Here is a 24,960-nt window from a genome sequence, read left to right as displayed (position 1 = left end):
ACAGATCTAGGGCAGGTCCTCAGCTGGGGTGGTTTTACATGGGGACATTTGGCAATGTCTGGAGACATTTCTGGCTGCTGCAATAGGGGTGAGGGATGGGTGACACCAGCAGGCAGCAGAGAGAACCTAGAATGTTAATAAACCCCTACAGCGAAGGGCAGTAACCCCTGCAGCCTGGATGTCCACTGGGCTGAGCTGAGACCTGGTCCAGAGCAGCACATGGCTGTCTTTGGCTTATGCAAAGGGCTCCTAAGAGGACCCAGGGTTTTATGTACCTATGTGCTGCCAAAGGCGAGTGGACGTGCAGCCTGTCTCTTCCTGTCAATGGCCATGGGTTCAGGCATTAGATTCTCCGACAAGTACACAGAAGAGCCAACAAAACAACCAAAAACACAAGTGCCTATTCTTCACTATTCTGTGTATTAGAGGAAATCCTTCCCAGACACCAGCTGCAGCCTTCCCTGCACCTCTCATGGGTCATAGAAGGTCATGTGCCATGTCTGAATTCATCTGTGCCAAGGAACACAGATTAGGGTTCCATCCTAGAACCATATCATCTACCACTTGGGCACCATGGGAGAGCATGCTCCTACTGGACCCCTACACATAACTGGAGTTCCACTGGCTAAGACAGAAGAGGGGTGACCAGCTGCTGGGGGGCAACCAGGAGTCTGCCCTAACCTGGGAAGGCAGGACAAGTCTGACTGTGAACCTCGGGGTCCAATCCTGCTCCTTCCTTCATCCCCAGCAGAACCTGGGAATTAGATGACGTTCCAGCCCCTATACTTCCACAGCATGAGGAGAACTTGGCCTGAGTATCACCTTCACCACAAGCACAGGATGGGACTGTGCTGCTGGGAAAAAGGTTGACACTCTGCACACTGAGCAGTAATGAGGTGACATGCATGTATGCTATACGAAGACAAGCAGCAAATAAACTCAGTAAGGAAGAGACGGATCCTTAAGGAGACACTCGACAGAGGGCAGCTGAGGGTTGAGGTAATGGTGAGCCACTAGAGGCCCTTCCTCTCCTAGTTATTAGCATGTGCCAGGTGCGGACAGTGTCAGGGATATGCCTTCACACCATGTGCCCCTTGTCCCGCAGTAAGGGGTGCAGTCCAGCCATTTGTTCAGTGAGATGTGTTCACACTAGATATTTTCCTGGTGTGCCTCGAGCATGTGAGCGGAAGTGACATGTGCCACTAAGGCCTGTCAGGACATCACTATGGGGCTGGATGCAGTTCAGGGGGGAGCCCTGCCCAGCATGCAGAAGGTCCTGGGTTTTATTTGCAGCACCACAAACAAAACACATAAACACTTCCCTGCGCATGCTTTCACACAGCACTGAGTTTCTAGTCTGGTTTTAGCAGCTAACATTACTGTAGCATCATTATTTAACCCTGTTCCAGAAAATGCTAGCAAAATATTAGGAAAAAATAGGGCTGGGTTTGTGGTACAGTGGAAAAGCGCTTGCCTAGCATGTGTGAAGCACTGGGTTCAATCCTCAGCGCCACATAAAAATAAATAAAATAAAGGTCCATCAGCAACTAAAAAAATTAAAAAAAAATATTAGGAAAAAATACACAAATTTAGTATTGGTGGATGGTGCACCTGTCTACCTGAAGAACTCAAAGACAAGAACCTAAGAAAACAAATACATTCATTCACTAAGATAATCAGTTCTCAGTTCCACCGGTTGATGGTTTCCTCTCCTCCAACTAGTTAAAACAGAGGAGGGCTGGGGTGCAGCTCAGCGGCACAGTGCTCCCCTAGCCTATGTGAGGCCTGGTGCCACTTCCAGCATCACACACACACACACACACACACACACACACACACACACGCGCGCGCGCGCGCGCCCAGAAAAGAAATCCAGTCACGATAGCAAAACGCATGCATAACATATCCCTAATAACCTGAGGAACAGGAAGGACTTATGTGAGAAGAATGACAAAATCCTTAGGGACACCAGTGAATACTTCTTAATGACTGAAGAGACTCACTACATCCCCACGTGGACGGCCCATCTGTGTAAACATGTTGCTTCTTCACAGAGTAATTGTTAGCTAATGTCCACAAACCTCCCCACTTCACGGTTTTTAAACTTTACAAGTGATTCTAAAGTTCCCAGCCTGAAAATGCCAGAGGAATTCGGAAAGAGAGGAGGTGAGGAGGGGGGAAAGAGAACCGTCCTTCCAGATCAATGCATGATAAGGACGGCAGTTAACAGGTGGAGTCCCCAGCATCCATGCAGACAGATTAGTGGACAAAATAAGGCCACCAAAAGATCCTGTGGCATTAGCCACAGGCCCTCTGGCACAGCAACGCCTCCCCAGCCAGCTCACCTTGATGTAAACAGCCGTGTGCACAGAGAGGCTCACGACAGCTTTCTTTAGAATCATGAAAAACTGGAAGTACATTAGCCCAACAATAAAGGGCTTCTAGATTTTGTCCCCGCATGTGTGTGGCTAAGAGGCTACAGAGAAGTGTCAACCTGCCTTTTCTGCTCCCTCATTTCCTCACGAGCATTTCTCGTGTGCTCACGTCAGTGGACTACAGGTCTGTCCCACTGGAAGGCTGCGACTGCCAGGGCACTGTTCTAGCACAGACTGCCTCATGACCACACCCCTACAGCTGGTGGCTACCTCCCACTTTTTACTATACACGATGACACTATGGAGACCCTCGCGGCTATCTTTGGGGGATGTCTGTCCATGGGACTAGAACACATTCACAGCAACCTGTGCTCCCCTCCTAGTCCTCGGTCATGGGGGAAATGCAGAGCCACAGTGAGGTGCTCACTCCACTGAAGTGGCTGAAGTTAACCTGACCCTACCAAGTGGGGCGAGGACACAGAGGAGCTGTGGCCTCAGCCACTGTGGCTGGGAATGCAAAATGATACAACCACTAGGGAAAAGGTCGGGCAGTTTCTTAAAACAATTAAACCTATATCCTTGGATGTAACCCAAACGTCCATTAACGGGGAAGTGGATAAACCACCCGTATATATCCATGGGCCTTACTCAGCAAAAGGGAATGATCAACATCCACAACAACTCTCAAAATAGCTTTGCTGAGGAAAAGAAGCCAGATCAGAGAAACAGATGACTTTATTTATATAGAGTTTTAGAAAATGCAAACGAATCTATAGTGATAGGAAGCAGACTGGCACTCATCTAGGGACCAAGAGGGAGTAAGTGGTTACGAAAGTGCATGGGGAAACTTCTGGGGGTGACAGATACACATTCATTATCTTGATTGTGGCAATAGTTTCACCCAGATATACACAAATCTCAACAGTTGCCAAATTATACACTTCAAATGTGTGCAGTTTACTTTATTATGTTAAGAAAATGGGAATGGAAAAAAAGGGAAGTTAAAGACCATTTTAAAAAATAAATAAATGGGAATGCCCATAATAGGCTTAAATACCTGCTTACATCACAACAGGTATTCATGTTCAAACAGCTGCCTTGAGTGAAAACCAGCCAAGTTTAACTTATTTCCTTCTGTGTCAGTCTACACAGGCTGCTACAACAAAATACCACATACCGTGTGGCTTAAACAACAGAAAATTCACTTCTCCCAGTACTGGAGGTTGAGGTCCATGATCAAGGTGACAGGTGATTCAGTTCTCTTCCTACCTGGCTTGAAGAGAGCCTCCTCTGGCTGTGTCCTCACATGGGGTAAGGCGAGGAATGGAGGAAGGAGGGGGTGTCTCTCTCTTCTTATAAGGCCACAGTGATATCAGCTCAGGGCCCCACCATAATGACTTCATTTAACCTAGATTACCTGAAGACCTTGCTCCATAGGGAGTCACACTGAGGGTTATGGCAGCAGCATATGAATTTGGCAGTGGTGGGTGTGGCAATTCAGTTCATAGTGCCTTCCATACCAAGGCCTGCAAGACATTTCTAGCTCTACAACTTTCTCAGAAGAATTTATACCACATAAGTGGATCACAAGCCCTTTCCTTTATCCATAAACTCAATTCTGCTAGAGGAGCTTTTGTCGCCAGGAAAGTGGAGGGCTAATTCATCTGTCTAAACCTGGACTGTTTCTCTCTAGCAGGCTTGGAAAGGAAGAAAGGCAAAAGGTTCTTTTACTCAAACACAAAACCAGTAAGACCTTATTCTAGCTACCAGGAATTGAAATGCAGAGTCAATTCTGCTTGGCAAAGAGAAGCGCTCTCAATCCTACAGTGTCCAAGTGGCTTGCACACAGGCTGCTGATGAAGCCCGAGTCGGCAAGGCCCTTGCACAATCTCAGCTCCTTCCAGATGGCCTGGGGTAGGGAATGGAGCCAGAACGTCATGTCATCTGAGCCCTACAGTCACTGTGGCAAACCAGGACTGCACAACCTCTGCCACCCATTAGAAGCAGGGTTAGATGTGCCATACTTTTAGCTACATCTTCTCAATTCTGCTGCCAAGAACATCAGGATGCTGCCAGAAATAAATGGATCCTATGTGTACTTTCAGCACAAGGCTACTTTACTTAAGAGAGAAGGGAGTCGGTAATTGTCAACAGCATCCTCTCCACTTGGCCTCTTCTCAGAAGGCCATCCAGGCCATGTCCTCCCACCGTGACCCTAGTATTGCACTATGTGACAACTTCAAGGTCACAGGCACAGAGACACCAGAAGGTTACTGGTGAATGGCTAAAATAGTAGTCCCCTACTAAGGTGCCACACTGTAACAGATGGGCCTATGAGAGAGGACAAGATGAAAACAGGCATCCTGTAGGCAAAGATGTCACCTCAGACACCCCCACTCAGATCCAGAGTGGGGAGTTAACTGTGGCAGCAGCAGCCACTGAGATGTAGGGGCACCTGCAAGACACTCAGAAGTAGGCAACCCACAATGCACCCTCCACGAAGCAGTCAGCGCAGAGCTCTGGAGGCGCGGCTCTGGGCGTAGATCATCAGGAAGGATCTCTGACACGGATGTCCAGAGTCAATTCTTCTGTGTCAGTCTACACAGGCTGCTAAGTATGCAGGGCATCACCGCATCACTGCACACGCAAGAACTGAAGGTCTCTAGGGCACTCATGGGCACGAAGGAGATTAAAGAAATGAACTTTTTACTTCTATCAGGGGTATGACGAAAGACCACCTGGGCTTCCACCAGAAATGAGCTTTCTTAAAAAAGCTAGTGTGTGCAGAGACGATGTGCACCCCCTCAGACCTGGTTACGGGCTGAATCACATTGCCTGCAAATGCCCAAGCTGAAGTTCCAACTCCAACATCTCAGGGTGTGACCGTATAGGGAGACAGGGCCTCAAAATAGGCAATTAAGTAGAACAAGGCCCTTAGGGTGGGCCGTTATCCCTATAAGAACAGATTAGAATACAGACACAGAGGGACAAACACAGGGAGAAGACACCATCTGCAAGCCAAGGAAAGAAGCCTCAGGAGAAACCACCTGGAGCCACCTTCACCCTGGACTTCTGGCCTCCAGGATGGTGAAAAGCAAGCCAAGTGTGTGCAGCCCCCCAGCCTGGGGTGTTTGGTGGTGGTGGTCCTAGTGAACAAGGCAGGCTCAGAACTAGAGTGGCTCTATGTGAACAGATACCAGTCAACAGAGGAGAGGGGGTGATTTGGGCAGGGGTGAAAATTAAGATCCTGCCTGGACTCTGCAAAGGTCCAGAACAGATCACCTGGCCCGAGCCCTGAGTCCATGCGCCTCCTGCTCCTCCAGAACTGTGGTGCTCATTCTAAGACCAATGATGAGGCGGCTCTGCTCTACAAGGAGACCAAAATAAACCGAAGACTTCAGGAGCTGTCCGGGGATGCCCAAGGTCCCTAGCTGTCCATGTGGTTCAGGAAACCTGCCTCTGGCCATCTGTGAGATTTATGGTGTCTGTCCTCAAAAGCAGCAAAAAGAGATGGGTCGCTTGGGGCACTGGTATTACCAAGGACAATTTTTAAAAAAGATTGGTCATAAGCTTTTAAATCCACAGAGGCATTCACTCTATCCTTCATTTGGGGGCTGGGAGCCACCATACGCTGCTGAGCTTCTTTCTAACTGAAATCTGGTATCCTTTAACCAAGAGCTCCCAGTCCCTGGCCCCCTCCTTGACTTTCTACCTCTAAAGCTCAGCATTCTTCCCTCCACTGGAGTTCAGACTGCAGTATCCATCTTTCTGTGGTAGGTGCTGAGGGCCATTGACAAGTAGGAATGACGCATCGAAATTTCCTTGCCAGCGTACCCCATGTTATATGGACTTGCCTTAGAATTTCGCTGTTGACATTGCATGTAAGGTGACCTTGCTCAAGGACCAGGGCGGATCGGGTTTAGAGCTGATCAGGTTTGAGGAAGTATCCCGCTCCTTGAGTTTAAGGCGTTCCCGGTTTAAGACAATAGGGGTTTTAGGGAAGTTGGAGGTTGAGGATTATTGCTGCTGGGATTAGGGTGTTCCTGCTGCCTGAGCTCCCGTTGAGTTCTCGTTAGATTCAGAAAGTAGATTGGAAAAAAAGCCTCGTGGAGTAGGTGAATTGGGCGGCAGCAGAACTGGGATTTCCCCAGAACGTGTGTGTAGAGGCCGGTGTGAGTTCGGGAATAAAGAATTTCTGTTTGAATCTACAAGGTGTGTGTGGTGGCTCGTGATTCTGTGCCCAGCCAAGACATTGGCAGTAGGCTTAGTGCACTTAACATAACCTTCCTCAGCTTCATCCATCTGTCCCAAATGACAGGATGCACTCCTTTTTTAAAAGCTGAATGGTATTTTGTTTTATAAATTTTATTGATTAAAATTTATCTAAAAATAATTAGATGATGGCTTGAAGTCTCAGATGAACAAGTAGCCAAAGCTACCCTGATTATGCTGACACACCCAAAAACTACGAAAGCTACACAATACCCTAAAAAAAGTCAGTGATACCTTATTACAGAAAAATTCTAGAAATTGTATTGAAAATTTAACAAGTTGGTAAAATGATACAATTAGAATCTGTCTACAGTTGAATAAAGCAAGACCTCTCAGAGCTCAGTTTTCTGTTAGTAAAAAAAAGGTTGAGCAAGAAGCATCTGCTCTTCTGAATCTATGGTTTGTGCTTACAGCCACCCACCAAGAGAGCATCTTGACCAAACCCACAGTATGGTTTGCATCTGCATCATAACAGTTTTTATTAATTCAATGCTAAAGTAACTGAGTTCTGTGCATATACATTAATCTAAGAAATCCCACCACATTAAACCTTAGGAAAGATCTCCATGCACATTGGCTCCCTCAGGTCCCACAGAACACAGAAGCTACAAGCCTCAGAGAAGCAGTAACAAGTAGAGTCACCCTGATGCAACTTGCTCCCTCCTGCGCCTCCAACCTCAGCCAGTCACTGCTCTCGGGCTACAGGTGCCCATGTCCACCAGGCCTCCCGTGCTCTATGGCAGCCAGAGGGATCCTCTTAACAGGTAAGGACAGGTCTCCTTGCTCAAGTCCTCCCAGGAGGGGCTCTCAGTGGCTTCCCCTCCCCTGCCCACTCTAGAATAAAACCCGACCTGAGACCTGGCCCCACTGCCATCCAGGCCATGTCCTCCCACTTCGACCCTAGTATTGCACTATGTGACAACCTCAAGGTCATGGAGACACCAGAAGGTTGCTGGTGAATAACTAAAATAGTAGTCCCCTACTGAGGTGCCACACTGTAACAGATGGGCCTACGAGAGGACAAGATGAAAACAGATATCCTGTAGGCAAAGATGTCACCTCAGACCCCCCACTCAGATTCAGAGTGGGGAGTTAACTGTGGCAGCAGCAGCCACTGAGATGTAGGGGCACCTGCAAGACACTCAGAAGTAGGCACCCCACAATGCACCCTCCACGATGCACCCTCAGGCCTATGCCCCAGAAGGCCTTCCCGCCAGCTTGCCCACTGCTTTCAGGCCTCTGCTCCATGTCCTGTGATCAGAGTTGTCTCTAAAACAGCACCTGGCCTCCTCACCACCCCACAACCCAGGAGTATCTCCTTCTTGGTGTCCAGCACACATCACATATTTGTTGCCTATTGTCTGTGTCCTGCCAATGAAGCCTCCCACTCCATGGGAGCAGGAGCTCTGTGTTGGGGGCACATCGCAGCACCCAGGCGTACAAGTGTCTTGGTTTTGCCACTGTGTTTGTGTGCTAGGGCTGCAGGAACACAGTACCACATGCCGAGTGGCTCCAACCACTGAAATGCATTGTCTCGCATTCCTGGGGGCCAGAAGTCAGACATCAAAGTACCAAAAGAGCCAGTCCTTCTGAATGCTGTCAAAATCTGTTCCAGACCTCCCTGGTGTCTGCCAGTTGCCATTGGCCTCTGGTGTTCCCTGGCTGGTGGATGCCTCGTCCTCTCCGGGTGTTCTCCCTCTGTGCAAGTCTGTCCAATTTCCCTTTCTTTTGAGGACCAGTCAGACTGGATCACCGCCACACCCTAATGACCCATTTAGCTTGACTGTCTCTATAAAGATCCTATTTGCAAATTCAGTTACTTCTAGGGGTCAGGACTGCAACATGTTCTTTTTGGAAGACACAATTCAACCCTGTTACCACTAGAAGCTATGTAACATTGGGCAAGTTGGTCAACAGTCATTGGTAAAATGGGGCTAGTGGCTATACCCACCTCCTTTGGGCGAAGGAGTCAGGGTCCTTGGTGGTGAAGTGGCACAGTCCTCGGAAAGAATGAAAACTTGGACAAGCACAGAGGGAGAACCCAGGCAGAGATCAGGATGATGCGCCCACTGACTAAGAAACTCCAGAGACTGTCAGCAGCCAGCAGGCGCAGGGAGGCCTGGTACAGACTCTGACAGCCCTCAGAAGGACTGGCTCTGATGCCACTCTGATTTCTGACTTCTGGCCTCTAGGAGTGTGAGACAACACATTTCTGTGGTTGAAGCCACTCAGGGTGGTACATTCCAGCAGCCCTAGCACACGAATGCAGTGGTAAACATGAGCTTCACAGACACTGACATGGAAAAGCCCGGGAAACCCTGCTCAAGACCACAGATTCAGCCAGGTGCAGCAGCACACGCCTGTAATCCCAGCAGCTTAGAAGGCTGAGGCAGGAAGATTTCAGGTTCAAAGCCAGCCTCAGCAATTTAGTAAGACCTTGTCTCAAAAAATACAAAGGGCTGGGAATGTGGCTCAGTGGTTAAGCACCCTTGGGTTCAATCCCTGGTACCAAAAAAGAAAAAAAAAGACCATGTGCCCAGGGCCAGGCTGTGCTAGGTCTGAGTCCTCCCCCTGTGGCTGGCTGGCTGGCTGCGGCCCCGCACAAGCTGCTTAGGTTAGACCTGATCTCAAGATATGTTGCAAAGGTTACACAACAAAGCTGAGGACACCAAGTCGTGGGCAGATTGAGACAGGCCTGATTGTCACCTTTGTCCCTCTGACGCCTTAAAAATCTTTCAGGGTGGCTGGTGTAACTTGTTGCTTAATTACAATGACAGAACAAGCAGCAGGGCCAAGATGAGACGGTGGGAGTCCTGGAGTCACAACCACAATGACAAGTTGTCTTTTAAAACTTCTAACCAGTACAATACTATAAAAGGAGTTCAAGTTAGTGAGTGAGTCTTTGAAGAAGGAAGGCATCTGGAAGTGCACTCTGGTCCTGCCATGGCTGGAAGAGAATGAATGGAGGACTCCTTGTGCACCACTTGTTTCTAGAGAGTAGAAGTGGGTGTCGATGGAAGGCAGGCCAACCCCAATCCTGCAGTGCACCCGTGGGCTGGGATAAGAAAGGAAAATGATGCCCACAACAGGCCATACTAAGGGATCAAGCTCTTCAAAATGCCTCGTGGGGCAGATGGAGACACTGTCCCTGCCACAACACATAAGTACGCAGCACCCACGAAGGTCCTGGGCTCCAGGAATGTGGCAAGGAGAGGGAATCAGAGTCTGCCCTTTTTTTGCGTACACTGGCTGCACCGTGTGGTAACAGACAGGCTCTGCGTGTTCCCGCTCTCCTGGGTTGATGGAGGATGGAGTCAGTTACCACACACAGCATGTCTGGACCGGGCCACTCTGTGTTAGCTAATCTGACATTTGTGGACTGAATGGATTAAGATGGCCTTTTGGTCACATTTTATATTAGGGGACAGAGAACCCAGAGAGACTCAGTCACCCATCCACGGCCTGTGAGCATAGCTCAGAAATGGAGCACATACTTAGCCTGCTTGAAGCCTCAGGTTCCATCCCAACACAAAAATAAATAAATAAAAACAAAAACAAACAATAAGAGAGGTAAATAGGGAGCCTACATCCTGGGAACAAATTTTTACTCCTCACACTTCAGATAGAGCCCTAATATCCAGAGTATACAAAGAACTCAAAAAATTAGATAATAAGATAACAAATAACCCAATCAACAAATGGGCCAAGGACCTGAACAGACACTTCTCAGAGGAGGACATACAATCAATCAACAAGTACACGAAAAAATGCTCACCATCTCTAGCAGTCAGAGAAATGCAAATCAAAACCACCCTAAGATACCATCTCACTCCAGTAAGATTGGCAGCCACTATGAAGTCAAACAACAACAAGTGCTGGCGAGGATGTGGAGAAAAGGGTACACTTGTACATTGCTGGTGGGACTGCAAATTGGTGCGGCCAATTTGGAAAGCAGTTTGGAGATTCCTGGGAAAGCTGGGAATGGAACCACCATTTGACCCTGCTATTGCCCTTCTCGGACTATTCCCTGAAGACCTTAAAAGAGCATGCTACAGGGACACTGCCACATCGATGTTCATAGCAGCACAATTCACAATAGCTAGACTGTGGAACCAACCCAGATGCCCTTCAATAGATGAATGGATAAAAAAAAATGTGGCATCTATACACAATGGAGTACTATGCAGCAATAAAAAATGACAAAATCATAGAATTTGCAGGGAAATGGATGGCATTAGAGCAGATTATGCTTAGTGAAGCTAGCCAATCCCTAAAAAACAAATACCAAATGTCTTCTTTGATATAATGAGAGCAACTATGAACAGAGCAGGGAGGAAGAGTAGGAAGAAAAGAGTAACATTAAACAGAGACATGAGATGGGAGGGAAAGGGAGAGAAAAGGGAAATTGCATGGAAATGAAGGGAGACCCTCATTGCTATACAAAATTACATATAAGAGGTTGTGAGGGGAATGGGAAAATAAACAAGGAGAGAAATGAATTACAGTAGATGGGGTAGAGAGAGAAGATGGGAGAGGAGGGGAGGGGGGATAGTAGGGGATAGGAAAGGTAGCAGAATACAACAATTACTAATAGGGCATTATGTAAAATTGTGGATGTGTAACCGACGTGATTCTGCCATCTGCATTTGGGGTAAAATTGGGGGTTCATAACCCACTTCAATCTAACGTATGAAATATGATATATCAAGAGCTTTGTAATGTTGTGAACAACCAATTAAAAAAAAAAAAACAACCCCCCCACACCCACAATGTGGTACTAGCAATAAGTATATAAGTACAGAGCAATAGGAAAGAACTGGAGTTCAAACACACCCGTATCTCTGCGGTCAGTTGGTTACCAACAGCGCTCCCACACCTTTCAATGGGAAAAGACCAACTAGTGCTGGGGCAACTGGATCTCCACAGGCAGAGGAGTGAAGCTGGACCCTTGCCTGGCATCGTGCACAGAAATTTACTCAAAAGGAATCAAAGATCACAACACAAGAGCTAAAACTAAAAGAGCTCTTAGAAGAAAACACAGGGCAAGTGTTCCTGATGCTGGATTTGGCAGCCCTTTCATACAGAACACCAAAAGCTCAAGCAAAAAAACAGTTAATTGGACATCAAAATTAAAAACTTTTGTACATCAAGGACATCATCAGAAAATTTAAAATGACAACCCACAGAATGGGGGAAAAAAAAACATTTTGTAAATCATACACCCAAAAAGAGCCTAGCATCCAAAATACATAACGAACTATAAATCAACAACAAAAATGGGCCAGATATTGAATGGAAATTTTTTTGAAAAGGGTATACAAATAGCCCATAAACACATGAAAAAGTGCCCCAAATTATTAGTCACTAGGAAAATGCAAATCAAAACCACAATGAGATATCATTTCACACACTTTAGGAAGGCTATTATCAAATAAAAACTGAAAACAAGTGGTGGTGAAGATGAGGAGAAATCAGAACCCTTCTGTGTTGCTGGAAGGTGAGTAAAATCGTGCAGCTGCTGAGAAAAACAGGCTGGTGTTTCCTCGGAGAGTTCCAGCAACCTCATTCCTACATGTATACGCTAAAGTCCTGAAGACTGGTGTTCAAACAAACTATATGCACAAATAGAGTCACAGCCTATTCACAACAGCCACAAGGTGAAGACCCATCACTGATGGACAGTCTTTCTAGACAGTGGAATAACAGCCCTAAAACAGCGAATTCTTGTAGATGCTGCAAGACGGATGAACCTTGAGAATCTTCCGCTAAGTGAAATAAGGCAGACTCAAAGGGCACACAGTGTGTGATTCCCTTTGCAGGAACTGTCCATAAAGACAGAAGTAGGCTAGTGGCTGCTTGTGGCAGGGGAAAGGGGAGGTTGGGGGAAGACCGCGTCATGTGCATGGGTTTCCTTTAAGATGATGAAAAGGTTTCAGAACTGAATAGGAGTGCTGGTTGCACAACTATGCAAATGTACTAAACGCCAAGCAACTGTTATGTTTTAAAATGGGTAAATGGTGAATTTTATGTTAATTTTATCTCAATTAAGAAAAAGGAAGACAGAAATAATGAACACCCCACACATATACTCACAAAAAACCTTAGACTCCAGGTGAGCCAAAATAGTGAAATACAAAGTGCTAAACTAGTAAAATACAAAGAAGCTGAATACACCTCCACCCCAGTCTTCCATTTTGCCCTAAAATAGCGACCTCCTCCAGGTGAGCAGGCGATCACTGTCTTCAATTGAGAATTCCTTATTTGCAGCTGGATGACTGCAGGAAGCTCAGGCTCCTATCTGGTAAGAAGACCTTAGGAGCAGATGCTTGTCCACCCCAGCCAGCACCCAACCCTGACATTTACCTGTTATACATGTGCCTTGCAAGAGACCAGCTGTAATAACCACCTATCTCCACTGAGTGTGACAGCCACCTCTCAGGGACTGAGAGCACATTTCAGCATCAGGGCTGCACTACTGCCCAGGCAGTGCATGGGCTCAACCTGCTCACATTCTTCGCTCACACCTGTTGCTGGAGGGGAACGGAGACCTCTTCCTCTCCAGGGAGGCCTGTTAAGAGTTCCCTGTTGTGTCTGACCCGAGGAGTCCAGGCCTGCAGGGTACAGCTGGGAGTCTCCCAATTCCCACCTGGCACACAGGTTCCATACTCAAGTGCTGGCCACAGAGCTGGGCACCACCTCTTTGAGCGCAAATATTCTCTACTTATATGCCACACTAGTCATATGAGGGCTTAAGGGTGTCTCTGTCATCACCCTCTGGGCAGAATAGGAAAATATATGATAGTCTTGGCTGTAGGCCATTTAAGAGCTCAAGGTCAAGCCCACATCTGACCAGTGTGGGTCCCCCCAGATCTCGCCCCTTGCTCTTATCCAAACACACACACACACACACACATACACTAGTGTGGGATGGATTTCAATGTTCACTTCATCCTTTAATCTTCTGGGAGTTACCAGTCAGGAGAAAAAGGATCAAAAAAGTAAATGAAAAAAAAATAGTAAAAATCCTGGGCCGTGTATAAAGAGCAATCTTTGAATAACAGAGCTGACGATTTTAAACTTTATCTTGTGCAGACATAATTATTGAAAAGAAGATGGTTTAAATGTGTGAACACTATAATGTTAGGCTCAGCAAGGCTAGGAGACATACATACAGATGACTAGCAGAGGGTAACTGAGGTACAGCACTGGAGTGGTTTTTCTTTTCTGTATTGTTTAATTGTTATAGTCACCACAAATTCCTTGCAATAAATACTAAAAAGACAACTGTGTCCCCACCTCCAAAAAGTACCTGTCCCACGTACCTTGTTGAGCTTGCCAAGTGAAGATATGAGATCTGCCCATTCACTTGAGGACTCAAAATTTCTTAAAGCTTTTTCAATCCCTGAGGAATAATTTCTGTATCTGTAGTCATTTAACAGCTCCTGCTCCTCTGGATCCATCTTACATTCTCACAGTGCAGAGAGTATCTAAAGCAAATCAAAGAACAGACAAATGAGGGATCTGTTCAGGGACACAAATACTTTCCAGTGCAGAGCCATGGGCGACACGTGTCCACAAACACTGCCGTGTAGATGCACTTGGCAATACAGTTCAAATATTTAGCAGGGTTTCTGGGCCGGGCACTATGGTAAATAAAAGATCAGTGATTCCAGCCTCCAGGATTCTGAGGGAGACAAACACGCTCAGCAGAAAGGAGGCGGCCAGCTTCCACCTAATTGACAGCATTAATTCTAGGAGTGAAATTTGCTAAACTACTAAACTATATATTGTTGCCAGGTGCCGATTCTCAGTGCAGTCAGCCCTTCCCCCATCACAGGGTATCTGTAATACCTAAGGACATGCTCTTAAACTGAATGGTGTATTGAGCACCTGAATCCTCTCCATGACACCAGAAGACTGGAAATATTCTACAAGAAGATCTGGTGAGAAAAAAAAAATATATAATAGGATGTATGTGCGTTGGGGAGGTAGCTCAGTGGTAGAGTCCTTGCCTAGCATTTGTGAGGCCCAAGGCTTGATCCCCAGCACTGCAAAAGCAAAGAAAATAAGGATGGGATATGAAGCACCTGAGAGCAGCACTGTTCCTCACAGCGGACGGCAACGAGGAGGAACTAAGTGCTGACATGGGCTACAGCGCAGTGACTCCTGAAAACCCAGCTGAGGGGGCGTGTGGGGGAGGTGAGGGGGGGAAGAAGCCGAGAAAGACCATATGCTACACGACTCCATCATGTGAAATGCCCACAGCGGGTGAATCTTCACTGACAGCAAGGCTGGCAGTTGCCGAGGGTGGGTGGAAGCAGAGGGACCCCCATGTGGGCACACATCTCTCGGAGGTGGTGGAAATATAGAATATGGCGATGGCTACACAGCTCTGTGAACTTACTAAAATCCACTGGATTATATCCTTGAATGAATGGACTTTATGATCTTTCAATTATATCTCAATAACACTACTATAAAAACTAAACTCTAAATTCCACTCACAGAGCATGCTTCTTCCTGTCTTCCTCTTCTCAGAAAGTGGCACCTGTGTCCCTGGGACATTCTGTCATCCTGACTCTTCCTTCACCACACCCAACCCAAGTCCTGTTGGTTTCTTTAGAAAATGCTGTTGACTCCATGGTTCTCCATCCCATTTCAATGCACAGCAAGCCTCCTGCCCCATGCAGGTTTGCACAGGGTTCCTAACAGCTCTCTCTCACATCTTTGTCCCTCTCCAGTATATTTCATAGGTCAGGAATCGTCTTAAAACACACATTAAGAAAACATCATGGGGGGCTGGGGATGTGGCTCAAGTGGTAGCGCGCTCGCCTGGCATGCGTGCGGCCCGGGTTTGATCCTCAGCACCACATACAAACTAAGATGTTGTGTTCGCCGAAAACTAAAAAATAAATATTAAAATTCTCTCTCTCCTCTCCCTCTCTCTCCTTACTCTCTCTTTAAAAAAAAAAAAGGGCTGGGGATGTGGCTCAGCGGTAGCGCGCTCGCCTGGCATGCGTGCGGCCCGGGTTCGATCCTCAGCACCACATACAAACAAAGATGTTGTGTCCGCCGAGAACTAAAAATAAATAAATAAATATTGAATATTCTCTCTCTCTCTCTCTTAAAAAAAAAACTTAAAAAAAAAACATCATGGCTATGTTTAAAACTCTTCCTATATTGTTTATAATAAATTCAAATTTCTCCCTCCCCTGCCTACAAGGATCCACCTACTTCTCTCCTTACCACACTCTGCAAGACCCAAGACAGACTTGTTCTACCACAAGGCCTTTGCATATGCTGTGTCCCCTCTGCAAAAATATACTGTGCTACACATATGCACCCCCCAAACAAAATCATTCATGGGAAGATTGTCCCTTTTTCTGAAATATAATTCTTCACACTGTTTGAAAATATTAAGGAAAGGATGGCAATGAGAGGTGGTAATTTGTTTATTTTGCCAAGAAAAGACTGAGAAGTTGGCATATCCAAACAGTCCATAGCTTTTTTTTTTCCCCCTCCCCTAAGAAATTTCCTGGCCTGAAATCCAGCCTAACTACAGCACCACACTATTCCATGTACAACCTGTTTACTCAACTAAACATCTAAGCACTGGGGAAAGAAACCTGAAGATTTCAGGGTTCCTAGTCTCACTGTATACAGCCTAATAAAAAAGGAAATATCTAAATGCATAATTTCAATTTAACATGCATACACAGTGACAGAGATTAGGCTGAAGTATCAGAAACAGGCAAGGAGAAAGAGGAAGCCTTACAACAGAACAGAAGTCCTCAAGGTCCACAGGTGTGGGTGGCTCACAGTACCAGGAAGAGCTGCACCAGTGATAAAGGTGTGTGTTTAGGAGGTGAGGTGGCAAAGGTGAGCCACTGCTCTTGGCAAAGAGAGTGCCAGCCAGGCAAGAATAGGTAACTGAAGCAGTTCAATGCTATGGCTACCCATATGAAGAAAGTACTATTTGGTGTAAGAGCAAAATGAGAAGTTTGGAAATAGTCAAGCAAGCAAGCTCCTTTATTTATAAATACAGGGCATTTGATATGATGACACTATACCAGTCTTCTGTGTGAGCTTGGTATCCCATCATTCATGCATGCATTTATCTCATGCAATACACAGGAGTCTCATGAGTATTACAAATTCCAAGATGAGGATATTGGGAATCAGGTCACTCAGAAAATTCTGAAGGCCACTTAGCTAGCGGCTGGCTGAACCAAGATTCCAGCTCAGGTCAGTGAGATGCTATGTTATGCTAGGGCAAGAAGGACTAGTTCAGTCCTTAGTTTTTTTTTTTTTGGTTAGATCTCGCAATCCATCCTGGATACATCTTTGTGAGAGATTTGATAGTTTGCTAAACTGGTAAGAGTTATAGCCTACAAACAATTATGCACACAAACGAGTAATCATACAAATGTGTCTGACCAGATATGTTCACCTTAAGACTAAAAATGTCGGTAGGATATCTCTACCTTACCCATTCTTAACTTCTTAGAAAAACAAGTTCAAGTGAAAAACCATCTGCTAGATCCCAAAGAAGTTCATTGTAAATACGGGTATAAGGAGGAACAAGTTGGCTAAAAACAAAACAGAGTGAAAATTGTAAATAGCCACTAATCCATGAGCGAGATTTACTCACAGATAGGAACAACCCTTGATCTATGGCACACACACTCACAGCCAGTTGGCTTAATCAACTGGAAGACACATTATTTAGAATTTGGTCTTTCTAAGTAGTAATTGTACTGAAAATATACTGAAAAAATTAAAGACACCTAGTAGGAGTAGGCTTTGGAGTGAGGCTGTCCAACACTTTACCCACCCACCTCCCAAAAAAATACCTACAAAGGTTTCCCCTCCGTTGCGGAGCCTGTCGGGCTGCTGTCTCCAGGTAAGGGCAATACCTGCGGGTGACAGTGTTGTCAGCAGCCGCTCTTGGAGGAGCTAAGGGGATCCCCAGGCTGCCCGCAGCCAAGAATCCTGCAGGACGCAGGGCCAGGCCGGCAAAGCGCGCGCACTGCGGCTGGATCCCTTCTCCTGGGCACAGTCGGGGGAACGAGGTGGTGGTAGGGGGGTGTTTCCTTAACAGGAAAGCCCTCAGTTCGGAAAGGCCGGCGTCCCCAGCCTCCTCCCCAATTGGGACCGCACCGGCAAACAAAGGCAGAGCTCCTCCGCCCTCCGCCAGACTAGAGGATGGCCGGGTGGTGACCCACCTGACCTCCACCCGCGCCCGGCCCGGCGAGGGCGTGCCCGCGCACCCTCCACCGCCGTGGCCCGGGGAACCCGGAGGGGACCCTCCCAGGCTGCCCGCGGGGTGTCAGGCCGGCGCCCCACGCCCACGCGCAGCCTCGGCGGGCCATCCCCGCACTGCAGCAGCGCGCGTCCGGGAGCCACCTGCACCCGGGACCGCCCCTCGGCGCCGCCCGAACCCTCCGCACCCAGGGAAGGACGCCCGCGCCGCCTAGCCGCCCGCGGGCCGGCAGGGAGGCGACGTCGGGCGGCCGAGGGTGCCAACGCCGGGCAAGGCGCGGGCACGACTTACCTGCGGCGGCGGCCCTGGTCGGCGGGCGCGCCCACGTGCGGCGTGGCGGAGCCTGTCGGGCTGCGGGAGAGCGCGGGCGGGGGCAGCGGCGCGGCGGGGACCCAGACCGCGGAGCAGGCGCTGTGCCCCAGCCCAGCGGCCGCGGCTCCGGGGGCGGGGCCGGGGACGATCGGGGCGGGGCCTGGCTGCTTGGGGGCGGGGCGGGGCGGGAGGTGGATCATCGGCGCGTGGGGATGCGGCGGGGGGCGGGCCCTTGGCCGGGGGCGGGGCCTCGGCGCGGGCCGCGGCTCTGGCGTCACCACCGCCGAGTCTAGGAGGCCGAGGCTTCCGAGCCTTCCCCGGCGTGGGCGTCGCCTCGCGATCGAGCTACTGCTGAGAAGGCCTTACACGGGTGGGCAGGGAGGTGTCCGCCCCTCACGGAGGGTTTTCCCGACCCAACCGAAGAGAAGGGGCACCAGTCAGTACTTGCCCAGAGTCGTCTACCTGCGCTTCGACCCTCGGAAAAGCGTCGGAGTTACAGACGAGGATAACCACGGGGCCCGAGCAAGGTGCATGGTCCTGGCTTATTCCATGCTTTCCTTCAGGCTAGCCCCTAACCTTCTACCCTCGGGGAGGAGACTGGATGGACCCTTACGTGCTCCAGGCGCAGAAGGCTTGAAGTCCCTCCTTAAGGCATCCCCTACCCTCGGCCCCGCCCCAGGCCTGTTCTATCCCTAGAGGTCAGGGGAAGTGAGGTCACTTCTTGGAATGATCCCTTCATGGGTGCTCTGGCCCAGGAAAGAAGACTTCATGTCAACTCTAGCATTAATATTTCCGGACTAACCCTCACCCCTTCCTATCATCTAGACCCACGCCACCTGGCCTGACAGCTGCAGAGCTAGAAGCAACAAGTGAGGCCGAGGGAGTCACCCTAGCTTGCCCTATCCTGGAATAGGGCATTGGCCTGTCCTGGTTGCCCCAGCTGGAACTCCCAGCCAATCAAAATACTGCCACCTGTTGGTTCAGGTTGTAATTTGTGGCCGCTCCCCTTTTAACCCCTGAGAAGCCCTTAGGAATTTTTGGATGTGGTCTGGGCTTCACTAAAGCTAAGAAGTCCACGAATGAGCTTGGGGAGTGAAGAAAGTCCACCGACATTTGGAAATTGTATAGAACACTTTGTATTATATGTATGTTTCTGGAGTAGGGGGTGTATAGTTTGTACCAGATTCCTAAATGGATCTATCACCTCTCCCAATGCACCAGGATGCTGGATCTCTGGCCTAGCCACACTCCTGATTTGATTCTATCTCCATTTGCCACACTCCAAGTATCCCAGATGTAAATCCTTTAATTATCACTTTTAGGAGTCATCTTAAATAGAAGCAGAGAAAAATTAAATGGTTAAGCCACATTTAGCAGGGGGAAAAAAGGTGAGTTTTATGAAAATTTATTTCCTAATAAAGATATGATAAACTCTGTTTTCACAAAATGGCAGACAAAGTGGCAAAAAAAAAAATTGGCAAATGAGGTTTTTTTTTTTTTTTAGGTTGTTCAAGTCCTAGCCACACTCACTGCAGTTCTGAACTAGCAGAGATGAAAGAACCTCATTATACTGAACATTAAAGAGAAAGAGCCTCCATTTGTGTCCAAGCCAACATCTACAAATTTGCCCTAACATACTTATATAAATTTATGCCTTGGAGATATGCCACCTGTCTGTAAAGAACTCCAGGTGTGAGAGGGATTCATTTAAAATAAGTTTGACACACTCAAGTATTGCAAACCCTTAAAAAAAACACTCAATTTATAATCAAGATTGACAGGAAGCATTACAACATTAAGAACCAAACAGGGGGCTGGGGTTGTGGCTCAGTGCCAGAGCGCTTGCCTAGCACATGTGAGGCACTGGGTTCAAACTCAGCACCACATAAAGATAAATAAATAAAGGTATCGTGTCCAACTACAACTAGGAAAAAAAAATAATACGCTGGGAGTATAGCTCAGTGGTGGAATGCTTAGCTAGCATGTGAGATGTCCTGGGTTCAACCTCCAGCACCACTGAAAAAGAACTGACTATTCTTAAGGCAAAGGCAAATTTGTTTTCTTTCTCAACTTGTCTTGTCACACTTAAAAGTCTATTTCATCTCTTTAAGATGTGTAAGTAGAGCTGGTTCCTTGTGTAACAGTATTCAAACTAATTAGCATTTCAACTTTAATTTACATCTGAACTGTAGTATTCTCTTGATAGTAAAGAAGACTTTGTATGCCAGAGCCCATTACATTCTCAGACTAGGGCTGACCCCCATTGGAGACACTGTCCAGTTAAATGCATTCTCAGTTTTGATATGCAAATATTGGTGACCCTTCAGGCCTGTTCTATAAAGTAATTCTGCTCCACCCAGCAGCATTCATCCTAGCGTTCATCCCCGCTGCTCTCTTAGTGGAGGAGAAATCTTGTGCATGTCTCTATTTGATGCTGCGCCCAATTTGTGGTCAACTTGCAGTAACAAGGAAGCCTTTGTCCTGCTCATCATTATCACCTACTTCATCTCCACATGACATTGCTGTTCAGAGCTTTGGTCTGTCACAATTCCTTTTGCAGTTTGGTAAAAGAAGGGAAAGGCAAAGGACCAGGTCTAAAGCTGGTGTTATTCGTGGGTTTACCACACAAGCATGAACCTAGAAAAGCACACCACAGAAAAGCTGTTGTAGAAGTGTCCATTGGCTCCATCAGATTAGGAGGACCAATTTAAAATATGCTGCATTTAAACTGTACTTCATTTCTCCATGGAAAAAATGTATCCAGGATAATTTAGGGATCTAATGGCCAGATAGCTTACAAACCATTTAGATTAGCTATATCATCTCCCTTATTTTTTAAATATATTTATTTTTTTTAGTTGTAGGTGGACACACAGTATCTTTATTTCATTTTTCTTATGTGGTGCTGAGGATTGAACCCAGTGCCTCATGCATGCTAGGCGAGCACTCTACCACCAAGCCATGATCCCAGCCCATCTCCCTTAATTTTTACACCAAGAGAGTTATCCGTGGTCTCTAGAGTCACAGCAGAAGCTACAGATGCCAAGCACCAAGGAGTTTTGCAGTAAGATAGTCCTGGATATGGTCCAGGCTTGACTCATAGCTCTATGAACCTAAGTATATTAATTAGCCTCTCTCATCCTTTATGTCTTCATTTGGGGGAAAAAATGACCTTAAGGGACTGTGGTGGAATTATGTAAAATCATGTTGGAAAAGAACTAGTATGACAAAGCTTTGCATGCCATGGGTTCTCACTTCATGATTTTGTTTTCCTTTTGATCCCAAGCCTAATTATTCTTTTTTCTGCAGCATACCATGAAATACTTTAGTGTACTTCTATTTACAATGTTCCTTTGGATCACAAGTAGCCACTATCCAATTTGACCTAGTTAAGGAAAAGGGAAATTTTAAGGAGACAAATCTATATTAGTCAGATTTCCATCACTGTGATAAAATGTCTGGGAAAAATAAGCTTAAAAGGAGGAAAGATTTATTTTGGCTCACAGTTTCAGAGGTTTCAGTCCATGGTCACTTGGGACCTGGAGAGATAAGAACAATTGGTGGGGAACATGTGGCAGAGCCAAGCTGCTCCCACATTAGAGTGGCCAAGAGGCAGAGAGAGGAAGGGACTGGGGTTCCTTCAAGTGCATGTCCCCAGTGACCTACTTCCCCCAGCTAGAGCCCATCTCCTAGAATTTCCATCTCAGTAGCACCATTGGCTGAGGACCAAGCTTTCAACACAGGAGATTCGGGGACACATTTAAGATCTGAATCACAATAAAGGGTATCTTGTAGCATCTCTCTCTCTTTTTTTTTAAATTAATTTATTATTTATTTATTTTTTAGTTTTCGGTGGACACAACATCTTTGTTTGTATGTGGTGCTGAGGATCGAACCCAGGCCACACGCACGCCAGGCGAGCACGCTACCGCTTGAGCCACATCCCCAGCCTATTGTAGCATCTCTTACAACCCAGAATTTCAGGAATGATCTGAAGTCAGGGAAGGGATGCCACTGAGGGGAGTGGCCTTCTCTAGAGAAGTTAAATGTTCCTTTTGAGGTTTGACCTTCTCTAGTTATGGCCTGGCTCCCTTTGCTCCTGGGACCATAATGGGTGGGATGTTGCCGCATTACCAGCTCTGATCCTATCCAGCTGGTCCTACTTTTTAGAAGGACCCACACCTGGAACAGTCAACAGAGGCTAGCAGGGCAAAGTCACCTTCTAGTTGCTGAAGCTCAGCTCTTGAGGAAGCAGAGGGGAGGAGATACCTGGACAGAGGGTGCTGGGGAGACCATCCAGCGAGGGCCCCTGCAGCACTTCTCATGGGAAACGTCATTCTGGCCAACAGCTGACAATTATGTATCTTCCAAGTGAGCTACAAGCTAATCCAGTTGTCAAGCTGGAACTGGCTAGAGACAAACAGGAAGTAGAAATAAAACAAGGAGTGGTTTACTTGTGTACTTTCTGTCTGTGACTTAGCCAGAGCCTGAGTTCTGTGGTTCCCCAACTATTGCTCATCATCAGCAGGAATCTGGAAGTTGGCTGGAGGGAGAGACCAGGGTATGGGAGATATTCAGGAAACTTGTTGAAAAACCATCAAAGTGTCTTAGGAGCTATGGCCTAAGCTAAATAGATATTGGACTTACTGAGTGATATAAAAATGGGTTAAAAGGAAGTGGAATGCAGTCTGGGTGGGATTCAGACTTCTCTGCATGCCAAGGGGATGAAAGAGTGAGGTGACAGTTAAGCTGATACTTTGAGGTGATGGAGAGTCAAGAAAAATAGATACCTGCTACACCATGGGATATGCCAGAAATAACAGGGTTTCCTTGTTTAGCCTTGGTCCCCCAAATAAACACAACCTTGAAAATTTCTATGCTTTATTGATTCCTTATGTCTGAAAGGAACTGTTAGGACATAGGCTGTGACCTTTGTGAATACGATGATCAAGTATACCATCACTGGTTCACACTGAACAGCTGTCATATACTTGGTGATGCGAATGAATTTGCAGTTTCTCCCCCTTTGTATCCTCTCCATCACATAACTGTTGATCCTTCTCAAGTCTTAACTCCCTTACAAACCTTTGCCAGTAATTTCTCTCTTTGATAAGATCATTTGGTCTCCGTTTTTTTTTTTTTTTTTTTTTTTTTTCTATAAGGCATAGCCAGCACTCAGGAGTCTCAAAACCAAGCCCACTTGAAAGCAATGAGTCACTGTGACTCACAAGTGGACTCTCTTGTCATGGAGACTATAAAAAGGGCTCAGGGATTCATCCAAAAAATCGCCCTGGGCTGTAGCTCAGAGAGGGGTGTCAACAGGGGAAGGAGATGATCTGCAGTTAGGAAAGCACAATGATAAAAGACGTGGCAGGGCAGCCTTGGGCAGTAGTGCAGACATAAAACCCAACTAAAAACCTAGTATGGGGCTGGGGATGTGGCTCAGGTGGTAGCGCGCTCGCCTGGCATGCGTGCGGCCCGGGTTCGATCCTCAGCACCACATACCAACAAAGATGTTGTGTCCGCCGAGAACTAAAAAATAAATATTAAAAAAAAAATTCTCTCTCTCTCTCTCTCTCTCTCTCTCTCTCTCTCCCCCCTCTCTCACTCTCTCTTTAAAAACAAAACAACAAAAAAAAAAACCTAGTATGGCTGGGCACGGTGGCACACACCTATAATCCCAGCTGCTTGGGAGGCTGAGTCAGGAGGATAGCAAGTTCAAATCCAACCTCAGCAATTTAACAAGGCCCTGTCTCAAAATAAGAAATAAAAAGGATTGGTTATCTAGCTCAGTGGTTTAGCCTCCCTGGGTTCAAACCCAGTATGGAGGAAATCACATCCTAATCAAACAAGACCTTTCTCCTGAGTCTTTCAAGTTCCGTTTCTTAAATGAGACATTGGTTTTGGACTGAGCTCCTACACTAGGTCTACCAGACCAAACTAGGTGGAGTTGTTCATGCTAAAGTTACACTTCACCAGGTCAAAACTAAGAAAACCAGGAGAGAGATGATAGCCAAATTTCTAAACAACCCAGATTTAGCCTGCATACATAGTTCTCTCCTTTTTAACCTTTACAAGAAAATAGCTTTGAAACAACCAATCTGTTTCTCATCTGTCCTTGCCTTCCTTAGTTTTTTCCCATCCTGGGCTCGGCTCATCAGAACACTCACTATTTTATGGGATGAGATGTTGCCCCACTTGAGAATTATAAATAAAAGTCAATTTAGATCTTCAGATTTGTTGTAGTTTTGCCTTTTGACAGAACCAATAAAAATAGACTCAAATACAGCAAGACAGAATGAAATACAAAAGGAAGTTTGCAGAGCTAGGGAAACAGGATAAATTATGACCCTTCAGAATCAACAAACTAGAAACAGCAAGGAATGGCTTGGAAAATGGCCAAGATGGACTCCTCAGCTCTTAAGACCATTATACCATGGTTCTCAACCTGCTGACCCAGGACTGGCCACAGCAGCAGCATTACTAGGAACTTGTTAGAAATGCAAATTTGGGGCCTACCCTAGGCCTACTGGATCAGAAACTATAGGGTGGGAACAGTGATATGCCTACCAGCTCCCCATGTAATCACGAAGCCTGCTAAAATCTGATACGTCCTTTTCTTTCAGGCTACAGATGGCAAAATGGCTCTGCTCCAGGGTCTGGAACGAGACATCTTTCTCCCAGGGAGATTCTAGTGGACATTTCTTCTCAACCACAGAAATAGAATCCGACCACATC

General features: G+C 46.8%; 1 protein-coding gene across 3 annotated transcripts in view; it reads right to left on the bottom strand.

Annotated features, from left to right (window-relative positions):
- DOP1B (DOP1 leucine zipper like protein B) overlaps positions 1-14,107 on the bottom strand; it is a gene marked incomplete at its 5' end in the record, with an annotated part of 103,197 nt that extends 89,090 nt beyond the window's left edge. For all 3 annotated transcript variants that reach the window (XR_014023091.1, XM_081302373.1, XM_081302374.1), the window contains one exon: positions 13,970-14,107. Coding sequence is in view for 2 of the 3 variants with exons in the window: in XM_081302373.1 (XP_081158499.1) it covers positions 13,970-14,107 (138 nt within the window). The remainder of the gene's footprint in view (positions 1-13,969) is intronic.
- Between the last annotated feature and the right edge of the window lie 10,853 nt (positions 14,108-24,960).

Source organism: Spermophilus citellus (assembly GCF_964194105.1).
Source record: "Spermophilus citellus genome assembly, chromosome: 7".
Classification (NCBI taxonomy): domain Eukaryota; kingdom Metazoa; phylum Chordata; class Mammalia; order Rodentia; family Sciuridae; genus Spermophilus; species Spermophilus citellus.
This window is presented reverse-complemented; position numbering and strand designations above follow the sequence as displayed.